This window comes from Bos javanicus, chromosome 19 (genome assembly GCF_032452875.1).
Source record: "Bos javanicus breed banteng chromosome 19, ARS-OSU_banteng_1.0, whole genome shotgun sequence".
In the NCBI taxonomy this organism is placed as follows: Eukaryota; Metazoa; Chordata; class Mammalia; order Artiodactyla; family Bovidae; genus Bos; species Bos javanicus.
This window is the reverse complement of record NC_083886.1, coordinates 44592572-44614181: the sequence shown is the minus strand read 5'-3', so window position 1 is coordinate 44614181 and position 21610 is coordinate 44592572. Positions and strand designations below refer to the sequence as shown.

At 47.4% G+C, this 21610-nt stretch overlaps 3 protein-coding genes and 1 long non-coding RNA gene across 13 annotated transcripts in view; 2 read left to right on the top strand and 2 right to left on the bottom strand.

Moving 5' to 3' along the window:
• The first annotated feature begins 2924 nt into the window (after positions 1-2924).
• On the top strand, positions 2925-6792 carry CCDC200 (coiled-coil domain containing 200). The gene is made up of 4 exons (XM_061391965.1): positions 2925-3104; positions 4836-5121; positions 5569-5618; positions 6596-6792. Exons 1-4 carry the CDS (start codon positions 3012-3014, stop codon positions 6620-6622), a joined length of 456 nt encoding a protein of 151 aa, XP_061247949.1. The 5' UTR covers positions 2925-3011; the 3' UTR covers positions 6623-6792.
• A 2909-nt stretch (positions 6793-9701) lies between these two features.
• TMEM106A (transmembrane protein 106A) lies at positions 9702-16609 on the bottom strand. 6 transcript variants are annotated; one of them, XM_061391959.1, is made up of 9 exons: positions 16512-16609; positions 16131-16213; positions 15111-15337; positions 14514-14577; positions 13204-13357; positions 12501-12641; positions 12349-12392; positions 11622-11675; positions 9702-11122 (listed from the first exon to the last, which is right to left on the bottom strand). In XM_061391959.1, exons 3-9 carry the CDS (start codon positions 15316-15318, stop codon positions 11002-11004), a joined length of 786 nt encoding a protein of 261 aa, XP_061247943.1. In that variant the 5' UTR covers positions 15319-15337; positions 16131-16213; positions 16512-16609; the 3' UTR covers positions 9702-11001. The 6 variants fall into 6 exon arrangements, with proteins under 6 accessions (XP_061247943.1, XP_061247945.1, XP_061247944.1 ...); XM_061391961.1 differs by having other exon boundaries at positions 15439-16213; positions 16512-16607; XM_061391960.1 differs by having other exon boundaries at positions 15111-16213; positions 16512-16607.
• A 34-nt stretch (positions 16610-16643) lies between these two features.
• Positions 16644-19029, top strand: LOC133232505 (uncharacterized). The gene is made up of 2 exons (XR_009731390.1): positions 16644-16773; positions 18807-19029. It is a non-coding gene; the product is annotated as an uncharacterized LOC133232505 (long non-coding RNA).
• The window catches only part of NBR1 (NBR1 autophagy cargo receptor), a 29042-nt gene continuing 24206 nt past the window's right edge, over positions 16775-21610 (bottom strand). For all 5 annotated transcript variants that reach the window (XM_061391956.1, XM_061391955.1, XM_061391957.1 and 2 more), the window contains one exon: positions 16775-18568. In XM_061391956.1, coding sequence (XP_061247940.1) covers positions 18395-18568 — 174 coding nt within the window. In that variant the 3' untranslated portion in view covers positions 16775-18394. The remainder of the gene's footprint in view (positions 18569-21610) is intronic.

Here is a 21610-nt window from a genome sequence, read left to right as displayed (position 1 = left end):
CCTAAATCAAATCCCTTATGACTATACAGCGGAAGTGAGAAATAGATTTAAGGCACTAGATCTGATAGACAGAGTGCCTGATGAACTATGGACAGAGGTTCGTGACATTGTATAGGAGACAGGAATCAAGACTATCCCCAAGAAAAAGAAATGCAAAAAAGCAAAATGGCTGTCTGGGGAGGCCTTACAAATAGCTGTGAAAAGAAGAGAAGTGAAAATCAAAGGAGAAAAGGAAAGATATACCCATTTGAATGCAGAGTTCCAAAGAATAGCATGGAGAGATAAGAAAGTCTTCCTCAGCGATCAATGCAAAGAAATAGAGGAAAACAACAGAATGGGAAAGACTAGAGATCTCTTCAAGAAAATCAGAGATACCAAGATGGGCTCAATAAAGGACAGAAATGGTATGGACCCAACAGAAGCAGAAGTTATTAAGAAGAACTGGCAAGAATATACAGAACTGTACAAAAAAGATCTTCATGACCCAGATAATCACAATGGTGTGATCACTCACACTCATCTAGAGCCAGACGTCCTGGAATGTGAAGTCAAGTGGGCTTTAGGAAGCATCACTATGAACAAAGCTAGTGGAAGTGATGAAATTCCAGTTGAGCTATTTCAAATCCTGAAAGATGATGCTGTGAAAGTGCTGCACTCAATATGTCAGCAAATTTGGAAAACTCAGCAGTGGCCACAGGACTGGAAAAGGTCAGTTTTCATTCCAATCCCAAAGAAAGGCAATGCCAAAGAATGCTCCAACTGCTGCACAATTGCACTCATCTCACACGCTAGTAAAGTAATGCTCAAAATTCTCCAAGCCAGGCTTCAGCAATACGTGAACTGTGAACTTCCTGATGTTCAAGCTGGTTTTAGAAAAGGCAGAGGAACCAGAGATCAAATTGCCAACATCCGTTGGATCATCAAAAAAGCAAGAGAGTTCCAGAAATATATCTATTTCTGCTTTATTGACTATGCCAAAGCCTTTGACTGTGTGGATCACAATAAACTGGAAAATTCTGAAAGAGATGGGAATACCAGACCACCTGATCTGCCTCTTGAGAAACCTGTATGCAGGTCAGGAAGCAACAGTTAAAACTGGATATGGAACAACAGACCTGTTCCAAAAAGGAAAAGGAGTTCGTCAAGGCTGTATATTGTCACCCTGCTTATTTAACTTATATGCAGAGTACATCATAAGAAATGCTGGGCTGGAGGAAGCACAGGCTGGAATCAAGATTGCTGGGAGAAATATCAATAACCTCAGATATGCAGATGATACCACCAGTATGGCAGAGAGTGAAGAAGAACTAAAGAGCCTCTTGATGAAAGTGAAAGAGGAGAGTGAAAAACTTGGCTTAAAGCTCAACATTCAGAAAACTAAGATCACGGCATCCGGTCCCATCACTTCATGGCAAATAGATGGGGAAACAGTGGGAACAGTGGCAGACTTTATTTTTTTGGGCTCCAAAATCAGTGCAGATGGTGATTGCAGCCATGAACTTAAAATATGCTTACTCCTTGGAAGGAAAGTTATGACCAACCTAGACAGCATATTCAAAAGCAGAGACATTACTTTGCCACCAAAGTCCATCTAGTCAAGGCTATGATTTTTCCAGTGGTCATGTACGGATAGAGAGTTGGACTATAAAGAAAGCTGAGTGCCGAAGAATTGATGGTTTTGAACTGTGGTGTTAGAGAAGACCCTTGAGAGTCCCTTGGACTGCAAGGAGATCCAACCAGTCCATCCTAAAGCAGATCAGTCCTGGGGGTTCATTGGAAGGACTGATGTTGAAGCTGAAACTCCAATACTTTGGCCACCTGATGCAAAGAACTGACTCACTGGAAAAGACCCTGATGCTGGGAAAGATTGAGGGCAGGAGGAGAAGGGGACGACAGAGGATGAGATGGTTGGATGGCATCACCGACTCAATGGACATGGGTTTGGGTGGACTCTGGAAGTTGGTGATGGTCAGGGAGGCCTGGCATGCTGTGGTTCATGGGGTCGCAAAGAGTCAGACATGACTGAGCGACTGAACTGAACCGAACTGAACCCTGTGAGGACAGTAACAAGTATTAACTTTCTGGTTTTCCAGGTGAGGAAATGGAGTCTCAGAGAGGTAAGACTGGGCTCAAGTTCAGAAGAAGAGATAGAGGGTTGACTTGAGCCCAGCATATTAAATCCCCAGGACTAGGGTAATTTCTAATAAGCCACCTTGTTGTATTCACAGAGCTCAGACCCCAGTGAAAGTTAGTTGGATTTTTTTTTTAATTAAAAAATTTTTTATGGCTGTGCTGGGTCCTCTTGCTGCACTTGGGCTTTCTCTGGTTGCTGAGAGCCGAGGCTACTCTTTAGTTGTGGTGCACGGGCTTCTTATTGTGGCTGCTTCTCTTGTTATGGAGCACAGGCTCTAGGCTCATGGGTTTCAGTAATTGTGGCACACAGGATTAGTTGCCCCATGGCATGTGGAATCTTTCTGGACAAGGGATCGAACCCATGTCCTCTTCATTGACAGGTGGATTCTTAATCATTGGACCACCATGGAAGTCCTTGCATTTTCTTGACTCAGAACAGGGGGAGGAGATGGAGGACTAAGGGAGGAGGAGAGGGAGAGGTCAGCAGAGGGCCAGATGAAGATGCTGAAATCCTGGTGTGGGTAGGAGAAAACCAGAGAGAAAAGTCAGACCACTTGGGAATTGTCCCTGGGGTCCATTGAAACTCAAAGCTAAGGTGGAAAGGTGTCTTCTACCTGCTCAGGGCCCCAGAGAGAAAGGTGCTTTAAAGATGTTCTCTGGGAGGCTTGGGAGGAACACCTCCCTCCTTCCCATGGCAGGGGAGGGGGGCCTGCCCAGTTGCCCTGGTAGTGGTCACATTGTGAGGTGGTTCTGGTTACAGGCCACAGGGTTGAGGCGAGAGGAGACAGAAGTGGCGGGGGCAGTGGCAGCCTCCTGGGCTCTGCCTGCCCCCACCCCTCTGCCTTTTGTCGCCTCTCCGTTCTGTCACCCTCACTGTCATGGGCAGTGCTTACCACTGGGAGGCCCGTCGGCGGCAGATGGCTTTGGACCGGAAGAGGTGGCTGATGGCCCAGCAGCAGCAGCAAGAGCAGGTGCATGAGAGGGGCCAGGTTCACCAGGGTCCTTCCAGGGATAGGGAGGAGATGGGGAGGGAAGACAGATCCCCAGGAAGCTATTATCCGGTGAATGTTGTTTTACTTGGAGCTGGAGGAAAGCAAATTCCTTTGATGTCATGGATGTGTGTGTGAGCATTAGGGTGACTCAGCTTTGCAGTTATACTAGGCTGAGGCCTCATGTGGGACTGAGGGGTCAGGCACAGGAGGTTTTAAAGCTGCACTGTCTGATAGGGTGGCTACCAGCCTGTGTGCTATAGCCCTTGAGATGTGGTTAGGAGACTAAGGGGCTGAATTTTAAATTTTACATACATTTATTTAAATATAAATTTAAAAACAAATATCCACTTTACATACTGGCAAAATTTTAAGTATGTTTGGAACAATTTGGGTAAGTAAATCTACTTTCTTGATTGTAAAGTATATGAACTTGAAATATCAAGTTAACTTTGTCAAACTTGCCTTTCTAAAACGAATTTGTTTTACTTTACTTTTGGCTGTGATGGGTCTTCGTTGCTGCATGCAGGCTTTTTCTAGTGCGAGGGCTTCCCATTGCGGTGGCTTCTCTTGTGCGGAGCACAGGCTCTAGGGGCATGGGCTTCAGCATGGTTGGTGGGCTCTAGAGTGCAGGTTCAGAAGTTGTGCACAGGCCTAGTTGCCCCATGGCATGTGGAGTCTTTCTGGACCAGGGATCGAACCCATGCCCCCACAGTGGCAGGTGGATTCTTAACCACTGGACTGCTAGAGAAATCCCTTAATCAAACATTCTTGTTATTATTAATGTATTTATTTACGGTTGTGCTGGGTCTTCCTTGCTGCTGCAGCTTTTCTCTAGTTGTGGAGAGCAGGGACTACTCTCCAGTTTTGGTGCACAGGCCTCCCATTGCAGTGGCTTCTCTTGCTGCAGAGCGCAGGCTTCAGTAGCTGTGGCACATGGGCTCTAGAGCACAGGCTCAATAGTTGTGCTATACGGGCTTAAGTGCTCCTCGGCATGTGGGATCTTCCTGGGTCAGGGATCGAACCGGTGTCACCTGAATTGGCAGGCAGATTTTTTACCATTGAGCCACCAGGGAAGCCCTGCAACCAAACATTTTTTTGAAAAATGTAATGTCTAAATTCAGATGTGCTGTTGAGTATAAAATGCCCTCTGTGTTTTGAAGACTTAGTACAAAAACAAACACTATAAATTATCAATATTATCATATTGAGTTTATGTTTTGGATGTATTGGGTTGAATAAAATACATCGTTATACTTAGTTTTACCTATTTCTTCTTCCTTTGTTATGTGGCTAATAGAAAATTTTAAATTATATATTAAAGTGAAAGCGTTCATCTCCGAATATGGTACCCATTATATTTCTACTGGACAGTGCTGTTTGAGGCATTTGTAAGAGATTATTCTTTACTCTCTGGCACTGCAAACGGCCTTCAGTGCACACAGCTCTCAAGCTAGGAAGTAGGCGGTCAGAGGCTGTGTATACTGGGCAGGGGCTGTGCCAGGGGGCACTGTTGCTATAGAAACAGTTTAGGGTGTGGATGGGTGAGGTGAGATGGCTCAGGCTCCAGGCTCAGGCTTCAACTCCAGGGAGCAGAGACCCTGCAGCCACCTCCGCCTCGGATTCCCTTGTCTTGCTTCCTGCAGTGTCTCTGGCAAGGTGGTGACTGGATGGGGTGGGAGGAGGATTCCACTTGTGGGGGCTTCTTGCCAGGAACTGAAGAAACACCAAGAAGAGGAACGGCAATGTGAGGAGAAAACCCAGCCACCTCAGGAGTCCCGGCAGGAGTCGCAGCCACCCCTGGCGCAATCACAGTTGCCACCTATGCCACAGCCGCTGCAGGTGCCCCAGCAGCCACCACAGCCGCCTCAGCTAAAGCAGCCAAATGCCCAAGAATGTCTTACTCAGTGCACCTCCAAGTACATCCTCCAGGATTCCCAGAGGCCAGGTCCCCACAAGGACACATACCAAAGAGAGGTGACCAACCCTCATGGTCCTGGTAAGTAAGATGCCCGGCAGTGGGAGGTAGTGAGGAGGGAGTCCCTGGTTAGGGCCCAGATTCCATATTTGGGGGAATCTCCTTTACTTGGGAGTCACTCTCTCTGAGTGGCTTTGTGCCAAGCTAGGGTGGCAGAGAAACCTGCCAACTTCCACAGAGGGTGGCTCAGAAGTTGGCAGTCCCTCCTCTAGGGTGAGGGGGACAGATGGGGGAGGGAGCCAACAGAGGGTGGGAGATGAGTTGTAGGCTTAGCAACAATATCCTGACCCCTGTGGGGTCTGGAACAGGGAAGCACAGGCTGACTTCCTGGTAGAGAATTTTCAGTGTGGGCTGGGTCTGTGCCTTGCCTTAAATAGGGGCCATGGCCTGCCTGGTAAAGAATCCAGCTGTGCCATGTTCCATTCTCAGAACTGCCAGATGAGTAATTGTGCTTTGTTTCCTCATCAGGTGGCAAGAAATCTAGCCCAGATATGCAAACCAAGTACTCACGATTCACGGTGAGACAGATTCAGAATGTGAAAGCCAGATAGCTTCTGGCTGTGTGTCTGAGTGTGGTTGAGTGTAAGTGTGGGGGAGTCTAGAAAGGCTTCCTTGGCAGGAGTTGGGAGAGGGGATTGAAGCTGTTCAGTCATTTCTGGATGGCCCATTCCTCCATTCCTTGGCCCATAAGAATGTCTTGGTAGGCCCCATTGCTCAGCACTAAGTGAAGGAGCTGACAGTCTAGTTGGGAAGGCTGGACAGGTACAAAGAAGCAAAATCTAGGGGCTGATTAGGGTAGAGCCAGCTAGGCAGGAGGGAGGTAAGACCTGAAGTAAGAGGTATGGTCTCAGTTAGGATCACCACTCTCCGGTAGCATGACTCACTCTCTGAGCCTCAGCTGCCCATCCATTAAAGGAGAATGATACCAGTTCCACAGTAGAGGTGTCATGAGGACTGGATTAAAAGGGAAGGCATTTGAAGCACTTAGCTTAGTGTCTGACTAATTGCAGACCATCAAACCCAGGAAGACTCTTGAGTGTCTTGGGAATTACATAAAACAGGATGAGCTTTGGAAACGTTTTTTTTTTCCTGACACAGGTGCCAAGGATGGGAGAACCCGATCCTAGTCCTTTAAGATGAGGACTGGGCCACTCACTATATTTCAGTTGGATTCCTTTGGCTTCGAAGTAATTAATTAATTAATTATCGCTCAGTCATGTCCGACTTTTTGCAACCCCATGGACTGTAGCCTATCAGGCTCCTCCGTCCATGGGATTTTCCAGGCAAGAGTGCTGGAGTGGATTGCCATTTCCTTCTCCAGGGGATCTTCCCAACCCAGGAATCAAACCTGGGTATCCCGCATTGCAGGCAGATGCTTTACTGTCTGAGCCACCAGGGAAGCCCTTTGGCTTCAAAGGGCTTACTTAATACAGTAAGCAAAAGCAGTGGGCCTGGGAACTGCTGACCTGTTTTGCCTCCTGTCTCTCCTTCTCAGTCAACGAATTACATCCAGCAATGGTGATTCAGAAATAGACCCCAAGATCCCACTGGCCATCAGCAAAAAATCAGATAAGCGACCCGACCTTCTTACCACCCAGCAACACCTCCACTTCAAAAGCCAGTCCCTCCTGATCCACTCTGGCAGAGGAGCTGAGCCAGGAATAAAATGATTTCTTCCTGGAAAGAATCGAAGAGACTGGTCAGGCTCTGTGAGACTGGGATGAGAAGGAGGGGCAGGAAGAGGATGGAGGGAGTGTGGGAAGAAAGTGGAAGGTAAGTCCCTGCTTCTCCAGGCAAAGCCTATGGGAGAACTTGGCTTTGCGCCCCTCAAGTCTACAGCTCCACTACTGGCCCTTATTTAGCAATGTTCGGTCTGTCGGGAGCTCATCGGGTTCATGACTCTCCATCAGCCCAGCCCCCTGGAGGATGCTTACTGAGATTCACCTGGGGGAGGAGGGGTTGTATCACACCAGAGCAGACCTAGGGCAGTGATAGGAAGAAGTGGCAGACAGGGACCCCTCCCCCAAGTCCAGCATCAGTCTGGTCCACAGCGGGCACTCCGCTGTTGATGATGAGAGGCAGGGACGGAGATAAAGAACTCAGAGGAAAGCGGGACTGCAGTCTCAGGCACAGGACACCTGACCTTAGGAAGAGGGGGACTCAGTTCACTTCAGTCGCTCAGTCGTGCCCGACTCTTTGCAACCCCATGAATCGCAGCATGCCAGGCCTCCCTGTCCATCACCAACTCCCGGAGTTCACTCAGACTCATGTCCACCGAGTTGGTGATGCCATCCAGCCATCTCATCCTCTGTCGTCCCCTTTTCCTCCTACCCCTAATCCCTCCCAGCATCAGTCTTTTCCAATGAGTCAACTCTTTGCATAAGGTGGCCAAAAGTTTCAGCTTTAGCATCATTCCTTCCAAAGAACACCCAGGGCTGATCTCCTTTAGAATGGACTGGTTGGATCTCCTTGCAGTCCAAGGGACTCTCAAGCGTCTTCTCCAACACCACAGTTCAAAAGCATCAATTCTTCGGCGCTCAGCTTTCTTCACAGTCCAACTCTCACATCCATACATGACTACTGGAAAAACCATAGCCTTGACTAGATGGACCTTTGTTGGCAAAGTAATGTCTCTGCTTTTGAATATGCTATCTAGGCTGGTCATAACTTTCCTTCCAAGGAGTAAGCATCTTAATTTCATGGCTACGATCACCATCTGCAGTGATTTTGGAGCACCAAAAAATAAAGTCTGACTGTTTCCACTGTTTCCCCATCTATTTCCCATGAACTGATGGGACCAGATGCCATGATCTTCGTTTTCTGAATGTTGAACTTTAAGCCAACTTTTTCACTCTCCTCTTTGACTTTCATCAAGAGGCTTTCTCGTTCCTCTTCACTTTCTGCCATAAGGGTGGTGTCATCTGCATATCTGAGATTATTGATATTTCTCCTGGAAATCTTGATTCCAGCTTGTGCTTCTTCCAGCCCAGCATTTCTCATGATGTACTCTGCATATAAGTTAAATAAGCAGGGTGACAATATACAGCCTTGACGTACTCCTTTTCCTATTTGGAACCAGTCTGTTGTTCCATGTCCAGTTCTAACTGTTGCTTCCTGACCTGTGTATAGGTTTCTCAAGAGGCTGGTCAGGTGGTCTGGTATTCCCACGTCTTTCATAATTTTCCACAGTTTATTGTGATCCACACAATGGCTTTGGCATAGTCAATAAAGCAGAAATATATGTTTTTCTGGAACTCTCTTGCTTTTTTGATGATCCAGTGGATGTTGGCAATTTGATCTCTGGTTCCTCTGCCTTTTCTAAAACCAGCTTGAACATCAGGAAGTTCACGGTTCACGTATTGTGAAGCCTGGCTTGGAGAATTTTGAGCATTATTTTACCTTGCATGTGCTGCTAAGTCGCTACAGTCGTGTCTGACTCTGTGCGACCCCATAGATGGCAGCCCACCAGGTTCCCCCGTCCCTGGGATTCTCCAGGCGAGAACACCGGAGTGGGCTGCCATTTCCTTCTCCAATGCACCTAGCGTGTGAGATAAGTGCAATTGTGCAGTAGTTTGAGCATTCTTTGGCATTGCCTTTCTTTGGGATTGGAATGAAAACTGACCTTTTCCAGTCCTGCGGCCACTGCTGAGTTTTCCAAATTTGCTGGCATATTGAGTGCAGCACTTTCACAGCATCGTCTTTCAGGATTTGGAATAGCTCAACTGGAATTCCATCACTCCACTAGCTTTGTTTGTAGTGATGCTTCCTAAGGCCCATTTCACTTCACATTCCAGGATCTGGCTCTAGATGAGTGTGAGTGATCACACCATCGTGATTATCTTGGTCGTGAAGATCTTTTTTGTACAGTTCTTCTGTGTATTCTTGACAGCTCTTAATACCTTCTGCTTCTGTTAGGTCCATGCCATTTCTGTCCTTTATTGAGCCCATCTTGGTATCTCTAATTTTCTTGAAGAAATCTCTAGTCTTTCCCATTCTGTTGTTTTCCTCTATTTCTTTGCATTGATCGCTTATCGGACTGGCCCCCCTCCTCCCCCAAATCCATAGGCTTCTTCCTCCCTGGGTCTCAGCCTTTCCATGTAGCAGAGACAGGTAAGAGGCTCTAAAGCCCCCAGGTATCCCCCTCCCCACTTCCTGAAACTGACAGGTGGGGGTCCCCAGCCACATCTCCTGTTCTACTCTTTACTGGTAAGGGGGGATGGTGCCTGGGTCCTTTCATTCTAGGATGGCCTTTGGGTGGGAGATTAACACATTCTGGTATTTTTGCCTGGAGAATCCCGTGGACAGAGGAGCCTGGAAGTCTACAGTCCATAGCGTTGCAGAGTGAAACATGACTGCAGTGACTCAGAATGCACAAAGGAACCTCTCAGTGCAGTGTTTCTTGAGAGGAGCACTTGGGGGAAGTATGGGGAGGTGGGGGACACAGAACAAGAATATTAAAGTTGGATGGGACTTCAGAGATACGTAATGAGAGAAAGGGAGAGAAGACAGAGAAGGAGGGCATGTTCCCAAGGGGCTCAGGGACTGGGGAAGAGACCTCGATGCCCTCCTGGACATTAAGAAATAGGCTGTGAGACGGGGAGTGTCCACCAGCAGCTCCTTTCCCAATTATAGGAGACCTTTATTTTTCTTTTTTAAACACTGTTAAGTACAGTTTAGTGAATACAATATAAATCCTTTACATTTTCCAAACTCTACACAGCACAAGCTCCAGCCTGGACTTCATGGACTTTCATGCTGTTGCCAGCACCACTTTGACCCCAGTTATTCAGGCATGAAAGTGTGCAAACGGCATGAACTCCTTCCTTCCTCTTGTCCCCTGGTCAGCTAGTCATCAGGTTCTGTCCCCACTTCCCTTTCTCCATCCTTCCTACTTCAACTTTCCCCACTGTCCAAACTCATCTCTCTGCCTGTCTGAGTGATAGAAACCATAGTAAAGGCGACTGTGGCACCATCTGACCTGTCTGTGTTCACTCACATGGGCTCAGGGTTGTGGCCTCCTTCAATAAATACCTTTTAAAATGACTCTGGCTTTGTCTCTGTTTTTCCTGTGCAGGCCCAGAAGGTGCCAGGTACCTCCCTTCCCTCCTCTCCTTTTGTTCCTGCTGTGCAGAGAATAATATTAATAAAAGTGTTTTATGGAGAAGAGAAGCTTTAGCTGCAGAACAGCTCTGTGTTCCTGGGGACCCAGACCATCTATAACCAGGAAGGAGGCACAGCCAAAGGGCCTTGGCCAAAGGGTGGGCAACAAGTTACCAGGAGAGAAGCAGGCCATCACCAACGATCTGTCACGTGACCAAAGCAAAAGGCCCTGGGGACAGCATGGGCTGATCCCTAAGTCATTCTCATCACTGGGTGGAGAACTGGAAAAGGATCCATGGAGTCAAACCAGATAAAATGAACGCTTTCTCTGCATTCAGGCAGGAAGAAGGTCTTCCCTGGAGGAATCAGGCAACCAAGGTGCTCAGCATAGGAAGGTGGGTGCTGCTCCATGCCTCTGAGGCAGCTGAGGAAACGCTGGGTCAGACTTTGCTCAAGACACAACCAGAGGCCTCTGGTGCTGGCCTCTAGAAGAATCAGGCTTCTGATCCTGTAGAAATCAGAGAGGGTGTGTGTGTGTATTTGTGTGTGTGACAGACAGAGAGAGACACTGTGTGTATGGGTGTATGTGTGAGAGAGAGACAGTGTGTAGGGATGTATGAGTGTATATGAAGTTAACTTCCACAGGAAGCTTCCTCTGCTGGGGGTGCATGGCGTGGGGAGGGTATGATAAAGCAGGGTTTTTCCTTTGGCAAAGTCACTATGGTCCTACTGGGCACCACGGAGTTGTGGGAAGTATAGATTGGGCCGGCAGGCGACTGGAGCTTGAGAGCAGCGGACAGGTCACGGCGGGTGAGAGACCAGCAAGTGGGGCACAGACGTGTTTCCCCGGCAGTCCACATATTCATAGCTCTGGAAGACCAGCTGCTCGGAACGGCTCAGGTAGGAATAGGTCAGGGTGCCCCTGGGGAGGAAAAGCAGGCTTTGATGCTGTGTCTGGGAGGAAGAGGAAAGCCTTGGCCTTGCTCTGTTCTCTGGGGAGGGCTGGCTTCCTGCTCTGTCATGGCTCCTGGGACAGCTGCCCCATCCGGGTCCCGGGCAGCTCCGTGGGTGTCACATCAACAGCTCAGAAGCAAAGTGGACCCTAGAGGAAGGGCTGGATCTGCCACTATCAAGAGCCAACGGATACATGGAGTCAACTTGGCTGACTTCCTTCCCACTAGGGGGAGCTGGAGGCAGGAGGTGGGGGAGGGGGGACTTCCCTGGTGGTCCAGGGGCTGTGATTCTGAGCTTCCCATTCAGGGGACGCAGGTTCAATCCCTGGTCAGGAAACTAGAGTCCACATGCCACAACTAAATATCCTGCATGCTTAACCTAAGACCCAACAAAGCCAAAATAAATAACTATTAAAAAAAAAAAAAAGAAGTGGGAGAGGGGATACCAGGGCTTCAAATCCTACTTACTGGATGTACAAAAGCACGTGGTGGACTTTGATTTCCAGCCAGGTACAGATTTTGCTGAGAAAGACAGAGAGGAAGAACATGGGACCACATTTCACACTGAGCAGCCTGTCAGTTCAGAGGAGACCTGCAGTCCCAGGCCCCTGGCCTCCTTTCATGGGGAGGGCAAGGACCCAGGCCACTCCCACCCCTTCCAGCTCCCTCTGCCTAAGGTGAGCACTTCATTCCCCCAACCCCCACTGGCTTGGCCCAGGCATGTGCTGGTCGTTCCCTTAGTAGAAGACAGTGAGTCAGGCTGAAGAGCCCAAAGTCAATTATTGTAAAAGTGAAAGTGAAAGTCGCTCAGTTGTGTCCAACTCTGCGACCCCATGGACTTGTACAGTCCATGGAATTCTCCAGGCCAGAATACTGGAGTGGGTAGCCTTTCTATTCTCCAGGGGATCTTCCCAACCCAGGGATTGAACCCAGGTCTCCTGCATTACAGGCAGATTCTTTACCAAGTGAGCCACAAGGGAAGTCCCATATATTGTAAGGATTAACCCAATTCTAGCCTGGTTTTCATTCCAATCCTGCTCCAAACAGGGGCCCTGAACACTTGCACACTGCAGTCTTGGCCATAAGTGTGCAGGCTGAATGCAGGGTTGCTAAGCAATCAAGAAATCTGGTGGGGGTTCAAACTGGGTGTCCAACCAGGAAGGAGGTGAGGGAGAAGAGATCAAGGGCTACTTACTATGTGTTTTCATCATTTATCCTATTGGTCACTGCATAAAACATCTGTCAACCAAATGGTCATAGGGTTAGCCCCAACTGCAGCTGCCCCCTTCCTCCCACCTGTGTCCACACACTTGTGGGGTGTGGGGCTGGCCAGCGAGAGGGAGTCACCTGTTCACTGGCCAAAGGGCCGATGTGGAGAAGGAGGCTGTGAGAGACCTGTCCCACCACGAGGGACAGGTGCAGAACCTCGATGGTCAGCTGGGTCACAGTGATAGGGCAGTAATTGTTATTGGAGATATTCAAGATACTCTGGGGAGGAAGACAGGGAAAGGGAGGGGTGAGAGTAACCATCCTTGGCAAGAAGAAGTCAAACAGTTTAAAAAAAACCCCAGCCTGATTGAGCCCCACCCCAGTGAGAGCTTCAGCTGCTGGGGCACCAGTGCCAGACCCCTTGGAGGGGTCACCGTTAACTAAGACCGTAAAAGTGAAAGTATTAATTGCTCAGTCTTTTCCAACTCTTTGTGACCCACGGACCAGGCTCCTCTGTCCATGGAGTTCTCCAGGCAAGAATACTGGGACATTAAGCTGTCTCAAAATCCAGTCTCACCCTGCAAGGCTCTTTCTGTTCTCCTGCCCACCTGGAAAGTCTCAGGCATACCACTCCCTAATACTGCTCTGGCCTCAATTCTAACCTCTCACGGTTCCAATCCTACACAATCTCTTAGGGGCTTCTCCCCAGGCTTCTGACATCCTCTGAGTGCCGTAAGATCCCTGGCTACCCATGTCCAGGGTCAGAACATGGGACAACGGCTTCAGAGGAGTGGTGCCTGGAAGGTGGGGTCGGAGCCCAGGGGCACAGGCACCCACCCACCGTTATGTTGAGGTAGACATTGGCCTCATCAGTGGCCACCGTGGAGGAGTTGAGGCCCACAGGCTGCACGGCGATTGTCCGGGGAAACAGGAAAAAGATGATGAGGGAGGAGGTCACCAGGCAGATGGACACTGCCAGGAACACGGAGAGTTTCCTGTGGGAAAGCAGGACCCGGGTAGGGAAGTGGAGAAGTCTGGACACAGAAGCAACCTGGCCAGGCGTGTTCAGATACTCTTCTCTGTACACAAGGCTCTCCTCTGAGTTCCCCCCACAACTGGACACTTAGCTCCTCAGCTGTGGAGGACCAGCCTAGAGTCAGGGGTGGCCCAGAGTGGGGAGAAGCACAGGACTGAGAAGCCAGCAACTTGGTGTCCATCCCCAGCTCTCTGTACCCACTGGCCCAGTAACTCTGAACAACCCATTTAACTGCCCTAAGCCTCAGTTTCCTTGTCTATAAAATGGAGATAATTCATTGTACCTAACCTACCTCATACAATCTGTTATAGGCTAATTCAGGAAAAGCCACCAATTCCTGGTCCTGGTGCATAGTCAAAGGCTAAACCAATGCCAGCTATAATCACTGGAAGAAGTCTACATGAATTTTGAGAGTTCTGAATTTTAATACTCATATTCAGAACCAGACATCATCTGTCCATCTAATTCAAAATTGTAATACCCATTAAAGAGACTGCACCTTGGTAGCACCTTCTAAGGGGCACTGCCAGATTTGGACTCTGATGCAGTGGTCGGGGAGGGCTGGGTGGTGGCTCCCAGATGGAAGCTGAGGACCCTGGGAGGAAGAGCTGAAGGGATTCATGTCAAACGACCCAGATGACAAAGAGTCACAGGCCCCCACAGTGAAACTCAGGGCTGCCTCTGAGGTTCTGAAGGGTCCCAGGTCAGGGAGGAGCTGGCTTTCCATCTCTATGGGGAAGAGAACAAGCAGGTCTGAATTGCCATAGCAAAGGAAGTTCTTAGGAAAAATCACTTCCCCAAACTAATGGCAACCTCCTCCATCCTGGAAGGACTTGCAGAGTCAAGAGGTCCTGTCTTCAAAAGGGAGCCATGCTTCTTGGAAGCAGTGATCCTTTGGATACCAACTGACCTCAGGTGGTCTGCTGCGCCCTGAGATTCTTTAACTAGGAAAATCTGTGGAAACAGGGTGCTAATATGTCTGAGCCCAGTGAGGCTCAGGCTTTTGGAGGAGAACCAATGGAGAAAATTTAGTAGAGGAGGGCACATTGGGATGACCAAGAGGAATTGCCCCCATGGGCAATGCCTGCAGAACTCGGGTAGGAAGAGGGGCTTACGTGTGCCTGGGCTTCAGCCTCTGGTCCCCATAGGGGATAAGGGCCACCAGCTGCTTCTCTAGCTCTGTAGAGAGAAAGAGGGTAAGGAGGGCCACGAAGTGTTTATGCCAAGTTTCCTGTACCAGCCTGCGAGAAGCACCCCTCCATCCCACAGAGCAGTCTCAGAAGCATGCCATCTCTGACCCAGGGCAGGACTGGGGACACTGGCTGTTGGCAGCTCAGATTTGCCATCTCTCGAATGGAGGTGAGATTTTCATTAACATGGGTGAAGAATTTCTGCAAGTCACCATAAGTCAGAAAAGCCCAGTTTCTTAGGAGAGGTCATGGTAACTTCCTGAATCCTACAGCAGGGTTGCTAAGGAAGCAGAGAGGCTGGAAATCCCCTGGGGTTGAGTGGTACAACCAGGGCAGGAGGAAGGTCTCTGCAGAGAGCCCAGGGAGGGTTAGAATCTCCCTGGGCCAGCCTGAAACTGGGGGACTAGGAGCTGGACTACCTAACACCATCCAGGGAGACTCAGAGGGGCCTGGTGCTGGCCAGCTGGCTGTTAAGAGCCTTTCCTGGATCCCAGGCTACTTCCAGAGCCTGCGGCTACTCACCTCGAGGAATCTCCCCACTGCCCTGGCAGGTGGGACAAGTTACAAAGCCAGCACCAGCAGCCCTTTCACAAGGCACACAGGAACAGAAAGGCCTGCTGTTGCCCATGCTGGAGTAGCTGGCAGCCTTGCTGCCAAAGGCTGGGTTGGGGGGCAGGATCAATTTGTTCTCATCCTTCTGAGAGGCCAGCTGGGAGAATGTCTCACCCATTGTTCAGGGGTATTTTTCACTGATGAAAAAAGAACAAAATTCAGTTAGCATGGATGCTGGGTGTCACTCTGGTTTTAAGTTTTTGAGACTGGCAAGGGGCCCCACCACAATTTCAGCAACCTCAAGCCTAAGAAAGTGAAGGTATGGAAATTCAAGCAGTTAACACGGTGGCTCTCAGATCAGGAATCTCTGCATTTCAACTCCTCTCTTTATAGTAGGACAGCTCAATTCCTGAGAGGGAAAAGCAAAGCAGAGGTTATTTCACTTTAAGGGACTTTCATAAGTGAAAGCGGAGCACTTATTTTGTTCTGGAAAAGTTGCTGAGCTGTCACTGATTACCAAGGAAGGAAGTTAGATAGGGCTGGCTTGGGGGCAGCAGCCAGGAGAATCCCTTCATCCTTTGAGACAAGGGATTCTGAAGATGTCTCTCCAGTACCCCAGGGGCAGAAATGCCTGAGGTCTCCCAGCCTGGGTGTAGAAGGAAAGCTTCCATTCCTGAACCTGGGCAGGTACTGGTGTAATAGGGAGGTATGGATTCTTTGGAACAAGAAAGAAAAAGGAAGCTAGACTGGCCACAGATGTGGCTTAAAAACCCCCTAAAAAGGTCGTGGAAGGGAGCATAAACCTCTTCTATGTTGCTTTCTGAGTTGGGATGGGAAAGAATGTCTGGGGGAGGAGCAACGTCTGGGTAAGTCCTTTAAGAGGAAGAACTGAGGCTAAAAATCTAGATTCTCCCCTCAAGAGTGGAGTCAAATGAATGGGCATCCTGAGCTGAACTCTGACCTTCGGGGCTAAAATAAAATGAGCCTCACCTGGCTTAGGTCTGAGATCCCGGGCTCCTCTCAGCTGCCAGAGGACGAGAGATTTTTGGAGTACGTAATTTGGGGACGAGAGCCTGTAAGGGAAGGGTGGTTCCAGAGTCCTTGGGGAAGCGAATGCCCCGTTGGGGCAGGTGGGGAGCCGCGATTGCGGCCTACCTATAGCCCCAGCTGCTTTACGCCCTACTCTGAAGCTGGGCGTGGACTGAGAGGCTGGGATTTCATCGAAAGAGGATTTTAAGTCCCATCAGACACCCCGAGAGACCGTTAGCAGAGCTCGGTACCTGCGTGTTGGGCTAGGAGGAGGAGGCACAGGAGGGGCCTGGGCCCTTGTCTCCCAGAGGAAAAGTAAAGGAATTTCTCAAAGCGCCTTACCCTCGGGCGACCGCGGCGACAGAAACGCCTGCAAAGTAGAACCGAAACTGCGGGAGCCGGGGTCTCGCCCCAACCTTTGATTCAAAGCCTTGGGAGGCTCCGCCCCGGCTCCTCCGAACCCTCCCTGCCAGGGCCCGCCCCCTCCCTGCCAGGGCCCGCCCCCTCCCTCCCAGGGCCCGCCTCTCTGAACACAGCGGCCAGAACGTTTCTCAGCTCTTCAAGGACCACGCGAGGTCCTGGACGAAGGTACCAGCCAGGGCAGGTAAGAGTTTCAAAGTTTATTTCACCATTCTTTAAGCGGTTACGTACAAGTACAATGGGACAGACGACTGGACCCTTACAATACGACTCAGATGGTCAAGACAGATCCCGTCCCAAATCAACCCCCAATTAATTACACACAACCGGCCGCTCAGCCTCTACCCAGAAGGCTCCATAAAAACGTTTTAAATAACGAACAGCCTGGTTGGCTTGCAGTCTGAATCCTGGCCTATTTAATAGCATTCAGGAGTTATACTGTAAATAAACATCATTATGGCTAATGATTACATCATCATTCATTGTAATACCAACCAGGTTATATAATACTATTATCCTTCCCTCTTCGGGCTGGGGCGGGGGGGGGGGGGGGGGTCAGATTTCTTCTTTTTCTGCAAGCAGTTTTTATGACTAAAATCTTTAGTGTTTTTTGTTACCTCTTTACCAGCTGTACCCAAGACTCCTTTCTATAACCAGAGTGAGGACTTTGGACCTTTGTAAGCAAGCTCTTTCCCCACTCACCCTGGGGTTAAATTAAACCAAAACTTTTTTCTGTGAGTTTGCTCCTCATCCAAGTTTTGTAAAACAGCCTCTTTTTCTTGTTCTAAGTTCTCTTGAACAGATTTCAAACATTCAAGAGACATTCAGGACTTCCTGAATCCCATTTCAAAGCCTCACACCCACTCATCTGCCTGCACCTGAATTTTACTGAGATTCACATAATAAAGTTCAGTTTTCTCATGTTTCTATACAGCCCTTGCCCACTCTACTGTAAATAAGACCTGCCCCCTGACATAAAGAAAAAAGGTAAATGTTAAATTTACTTTTTCCTTTAATAGAAGAGTTTTCTTTCCTTCTTTATAGGATTAGCAAAATATTTCACACTACCTAAATTTTTTCCCTTAAATAAAATACAAATGTATGCAAAACTGCTACAACAGACACTGTTCAACAGGTGCTGGTGGGTTAATTAGCACACTCCCCGCTCCTTACTCACAAGTGCAGAGACGTGGAAGGTGGATATACTTCAACGCATCAGTGGGGTCTTTAGAAAACAACAGTGCTGATTTCCGAGACTTGCAGAGAAATGACTTTCTACTTGAAACGGGAAGAGTAACAAAATTCCTATCATGTTCTAGGTGTCATTTTAATACCACATAGCTATTTAAGCTTGGGATAGGTTAGAGAAATTATGAGAATAATTCTGGAAAACAACTTCCAAGGTTAATTCCTTTTAAAAACTGACAACAGATATCCCCATAAAAACATCCACGTTAAGCAAAGAAAAATACTCAACTTCAGTACAAGCAGAAAGAAAAATGGTTCTATAGGAAGTTTAAGTTATACTCTTCAGTGCACTAAAACAGAGAAAGGAGCTTTATCCAAATCAACTGAAAAATGCTCTTCCTACAATTCACCTAATGTCTACTGTGAAAATTTAAGTTCTGGTTTTTGATTTGCTCCAAAAAATACTGCAATGGCAGGTACTGTCTGGATAGTTCAATGATGGGCTCTATTATAGATTCATCAGATTAAAAAATAAGCAAGGGTCTCTACCCCATGCCCCAACAGAATAAAGATCATCTCTGAGCAGCAGGCAAAGTTATTTAATACGAGGCCACTCCTCAGTAGCGGTGGCTGTACCAGTCGTTGTTGTTGACCTGAAGGAGTTCTGTCACCACCTGCAGGATGTTGTAATTGTGTTTCTTCAGCAGCCTTAGGTTCAACTGCCTGTCACAGAATCCCATTTCAAAGAGATGGGCCATCAGGGCTGCTGTCTGATCTTCAGAAACTATTGGCTGTGTAGAGTCAAGAAAAGCAGAAAAACAGTTTCAGTAAAAATCTGTATTATTTTGTTGAGTAATTCTAATCTTTCCAGATTTATTCAAAACACTAGGTAATTAGGTGCAAGACTATGGCACTCCTGTCCACCCAATACCAATGGGTCTTTTGAGGGGATAAGAAGGACTGGGAAAACTCTATTTTGGATGAGGTATGTTTGTATCCCAAACCAGGTAACAAATGAACTGTCTTTAGAACTAGATGAAGGAAGAGATGCAAACACACTCTGGAAAACCTGTGAAGATAAAGGTGATCATGATGATGGGCAAAGGAGAAGAAGAGCTGTTACTAGAAAAAAGTCTGGGAAATTTAATCAAATACGCAAAGGAGCTGGACCAGAAACTGCTCAGGAAATGATATCCTGGGCAACCTTCTTGGCTTTTTTTTTTTTTTAAATAAAGAATAGCAATTCTTTATTGCTAATTTACTTAATCTTTTATTTTTACTTTCCTCTTTGGACCAAGCTCATAACCTTCCTAAATCCTCCGAATACTTGGAACACCCTCTTATTTACTTAACAGCTGTGTTGAGTACCAATTTTCTTATCAAAAAAAAAAAAAAAGAGAGAGACACAGGTTAGCTAGTATTTTGCAGGTGTTTGAGTGGATTAAAGCTCAACATTCAGAAAACTAAGATCATAGCATCCAGTCCCATCACTTTATGGCAAATAGATGGGGAAACAGTGGAAACTGTGGCTGACTTTATTTCTCTGGGCTCCAAAATCACTGCAGATGGTGACTGCAGCCATGAACTTAAAAGACGCTTACTCCTTGGAAGGAAAGTTATGACCAACCTAGACAGCATATTAAAAAGCAGAGACATTACTTTGTCAACAAAGGTCTGTCTAGTCAAGGCTATGGTTTTTCCAGTAGTCATGTATGGATGTGAGAGTTGGACCATAAAGAAAGCTGAGTGCTGAAGAATTGATGCTTTTGAACTGTGGTGTTGGAAAAGACTCTTTAGAGTTCCTTGGACTGCAAGGAGATCCAACCAGTCCATCCTAAAGAAGATTAGTCCTGAGTGTTCGTTGGAAAGACTGATGTTGAAGCTGATACTCTAATACTCTGGCCACCTGATGCAGAGAATTGACTCATTTGAAAAGACCCTGATGCTGGGAAAGACTGAGGGCAGGAGGAGAAGGGGACGACAGAGGATGAGATGGTTGGATGGCATCACTGACTCAATGGACATGAGTTTGAGTAAACTCTGGGAGTTGGTGATGGACAGGGAGGCCTGGCGTGCTGCAGTTCATGGGGTCACAAAGCATCGGACACAACTGAGCAACTGAACTGAATGGATTAGGAAAAGAAAGCATGTCAATATGTTGAGCACTGTCTCTGGTATTTCTCTCTTCTACTATTCCCTTCTATTTCAGAGTAAGTTATCCATCCTCCTTTCCAGGTTAATCCTGAATGAACCTTACTTTGTATCTCATTCTCTCGTCACCTCGGAAACATTTTTCTACTAATTAACCTCTCTCATTTTGATTGTTAACTTCCTTTGCTACTGGCTCACCTTTAAAAATGTCTCCCTCCACATTACACGTCCCAGCTTTCACTCTCCTTTTCCCTTTGTATAGTCCAGCTATCTGAAAGTGAGGCACAGTTGTACTCTTCAAGTCCTCTCTGCTCCTTCACACTCCTCTGCAGCACCTGACACTGCTGGCCATGCCCTCCTCATTAAAACTCCCTTCCCTAAGCTCCAGCGTAGAACTCCCTTCCCTTCCTCATTCTCCTCCTAGTTCTCAGTCTTCTTTGCAGAGCACTCTTTCTTTCCATGATCCTTAGAGGCTGCTCCTTCCTTTATCCATTCTTCCTGGAAAATTTTATCTAATCTGTGGCTCCTGTTTTATCTTGTACATAAATGACTTCATTTCCAGGCCAAACTTCTTTTCTCTGTAATTCAAATGTATAAATCCAACTATACTCTGGATAAATTGACCTGGGTCTCAAATTCAACACCAGTCCCAAACCGACTTGATTTTCTTTTCCTCCTGCCCAAATATACCCTTCTTATATATCCTCTCTTAATGAATGTTTCACTGACTACCTAAACCAGAAACTTTCTACCCTTATGGCCTCCAAGTTCTGCCATTTCTATTTCTCTTCTACCTTTCTTTTCTTCTTACACGTGGATTCTCAGCTGGATTTCTTAAGGCTCCCTCAGCCTCCACACTATGGAGGAGTGGAGTGATCTTACAAAGAACAAATCTGATCATGTTAATTACTTCCCTAAAATCCTTCAGAGGCTGCCCACAGGTTCTAAAATAAAATCCAAATCACTTAACACAGCATCCCACCTACATCACTGGTCTTTTCTTTTCTTTCTCTTCTCAGAACAAATTTACCTTCCAGGCTCACATTTCCAGAGCTACTGTCTGTCTACCCTTTCTGACTCTGATTCCTAGCAAACACTTTTAGGATGACTTCAGGCATCATCTACCAGGAAGCCTTCCTGTGCTGCACTGTGGGGCCAATTATCAGATTAAGGTGTTCCACCGGTCTGAGAAAACTGGCATAGTATCTTACACTGCACAATAAATGTGTGTTTTTTTTTTAATTAGATGAAAGATTCCTTAAATTCTATAGTGCTTTGCAATTTTCAAAAGTTTCATAGACAGACGTCTGTTTACTTCACTTGTTTCCCACCACTTTGGGCAGGAACTAGTGTCTGATTCCTCTTGTAGCACTAGCACCTGGGAGAGCTCCACACACATACTAGGTCTGCAACAAACATTAGGTCTTTTTTCTTTCCTCTCTAAACTTAGCCAAAGTCATGTAAGAGGAAAGTGGCCAAGTCTTTGTGTTTTAATCAAAGACTAAGTTTTGTGATACATATATCCAATGGAATTACTGAGCCATAAAAAGGAACGAATCTGAGGCAGTTTTAGAGAGATGGATGAACCTAGAGCCTGTTATCCAGAGTGAAGTCAGAAAGAGGAAAACAAATATCGTATATTAACACATATATGTGGACTCTAGAAAGATGGTACTGATGAA

What these genes read in the sequence shown, in the direction of transcription:
- CCDC200 (XM_061391965.1), top strand. Translation starts at nt 3,012, where the DNA reads ATGGGCAGTGCTTACCACTGGGAGGCCCGTCGGCGGCAGATGGCTTTG. An exon ending in AGCAGCAGCAGCAAGAGCAG is followed by an intron (nt 3,105 to 4,835) that starts GTGCATGAGAGG and finishes GCTTCTTGCCAG; the next exon opens with GAACTGAAGAAACACCAAGA. An exon ending in CCAAGTACTCACGATTCACG is followed by an intron (nt 5,619 to 6,595) that starts GTGAGACAGATT and finishes TCTCCTTCTCAG; the next exon opens with TCAACGAATTACATCCAGCA.
- TMEM106A (XM_061391959.1), bottom strand. Translation starts at nt 15,318, where the DNA reads ATGGGTGAGACATTCTCCCAGCTGGCCTCTCAGAAGGATGAGAACAAA. An exon ending in CAGTGGGGAGATTCCTCGAG is followed by an intron (nt 14,578 to 15,110) that starts GTGAGTAGCCGC and finishes TTCTCTCTACAG; the next exon opens with AGCTAGAGAAGCAGCTGGTG. An exon ending in ATGTCTACCTCAACATAACG is followed by an intron (nt 12,642 to 13,203) that starts GTGGGTGGGTGC and finishes CTTCCTCCCCAG; the next exon opens with AGTATCTTGAATATCTCCAA.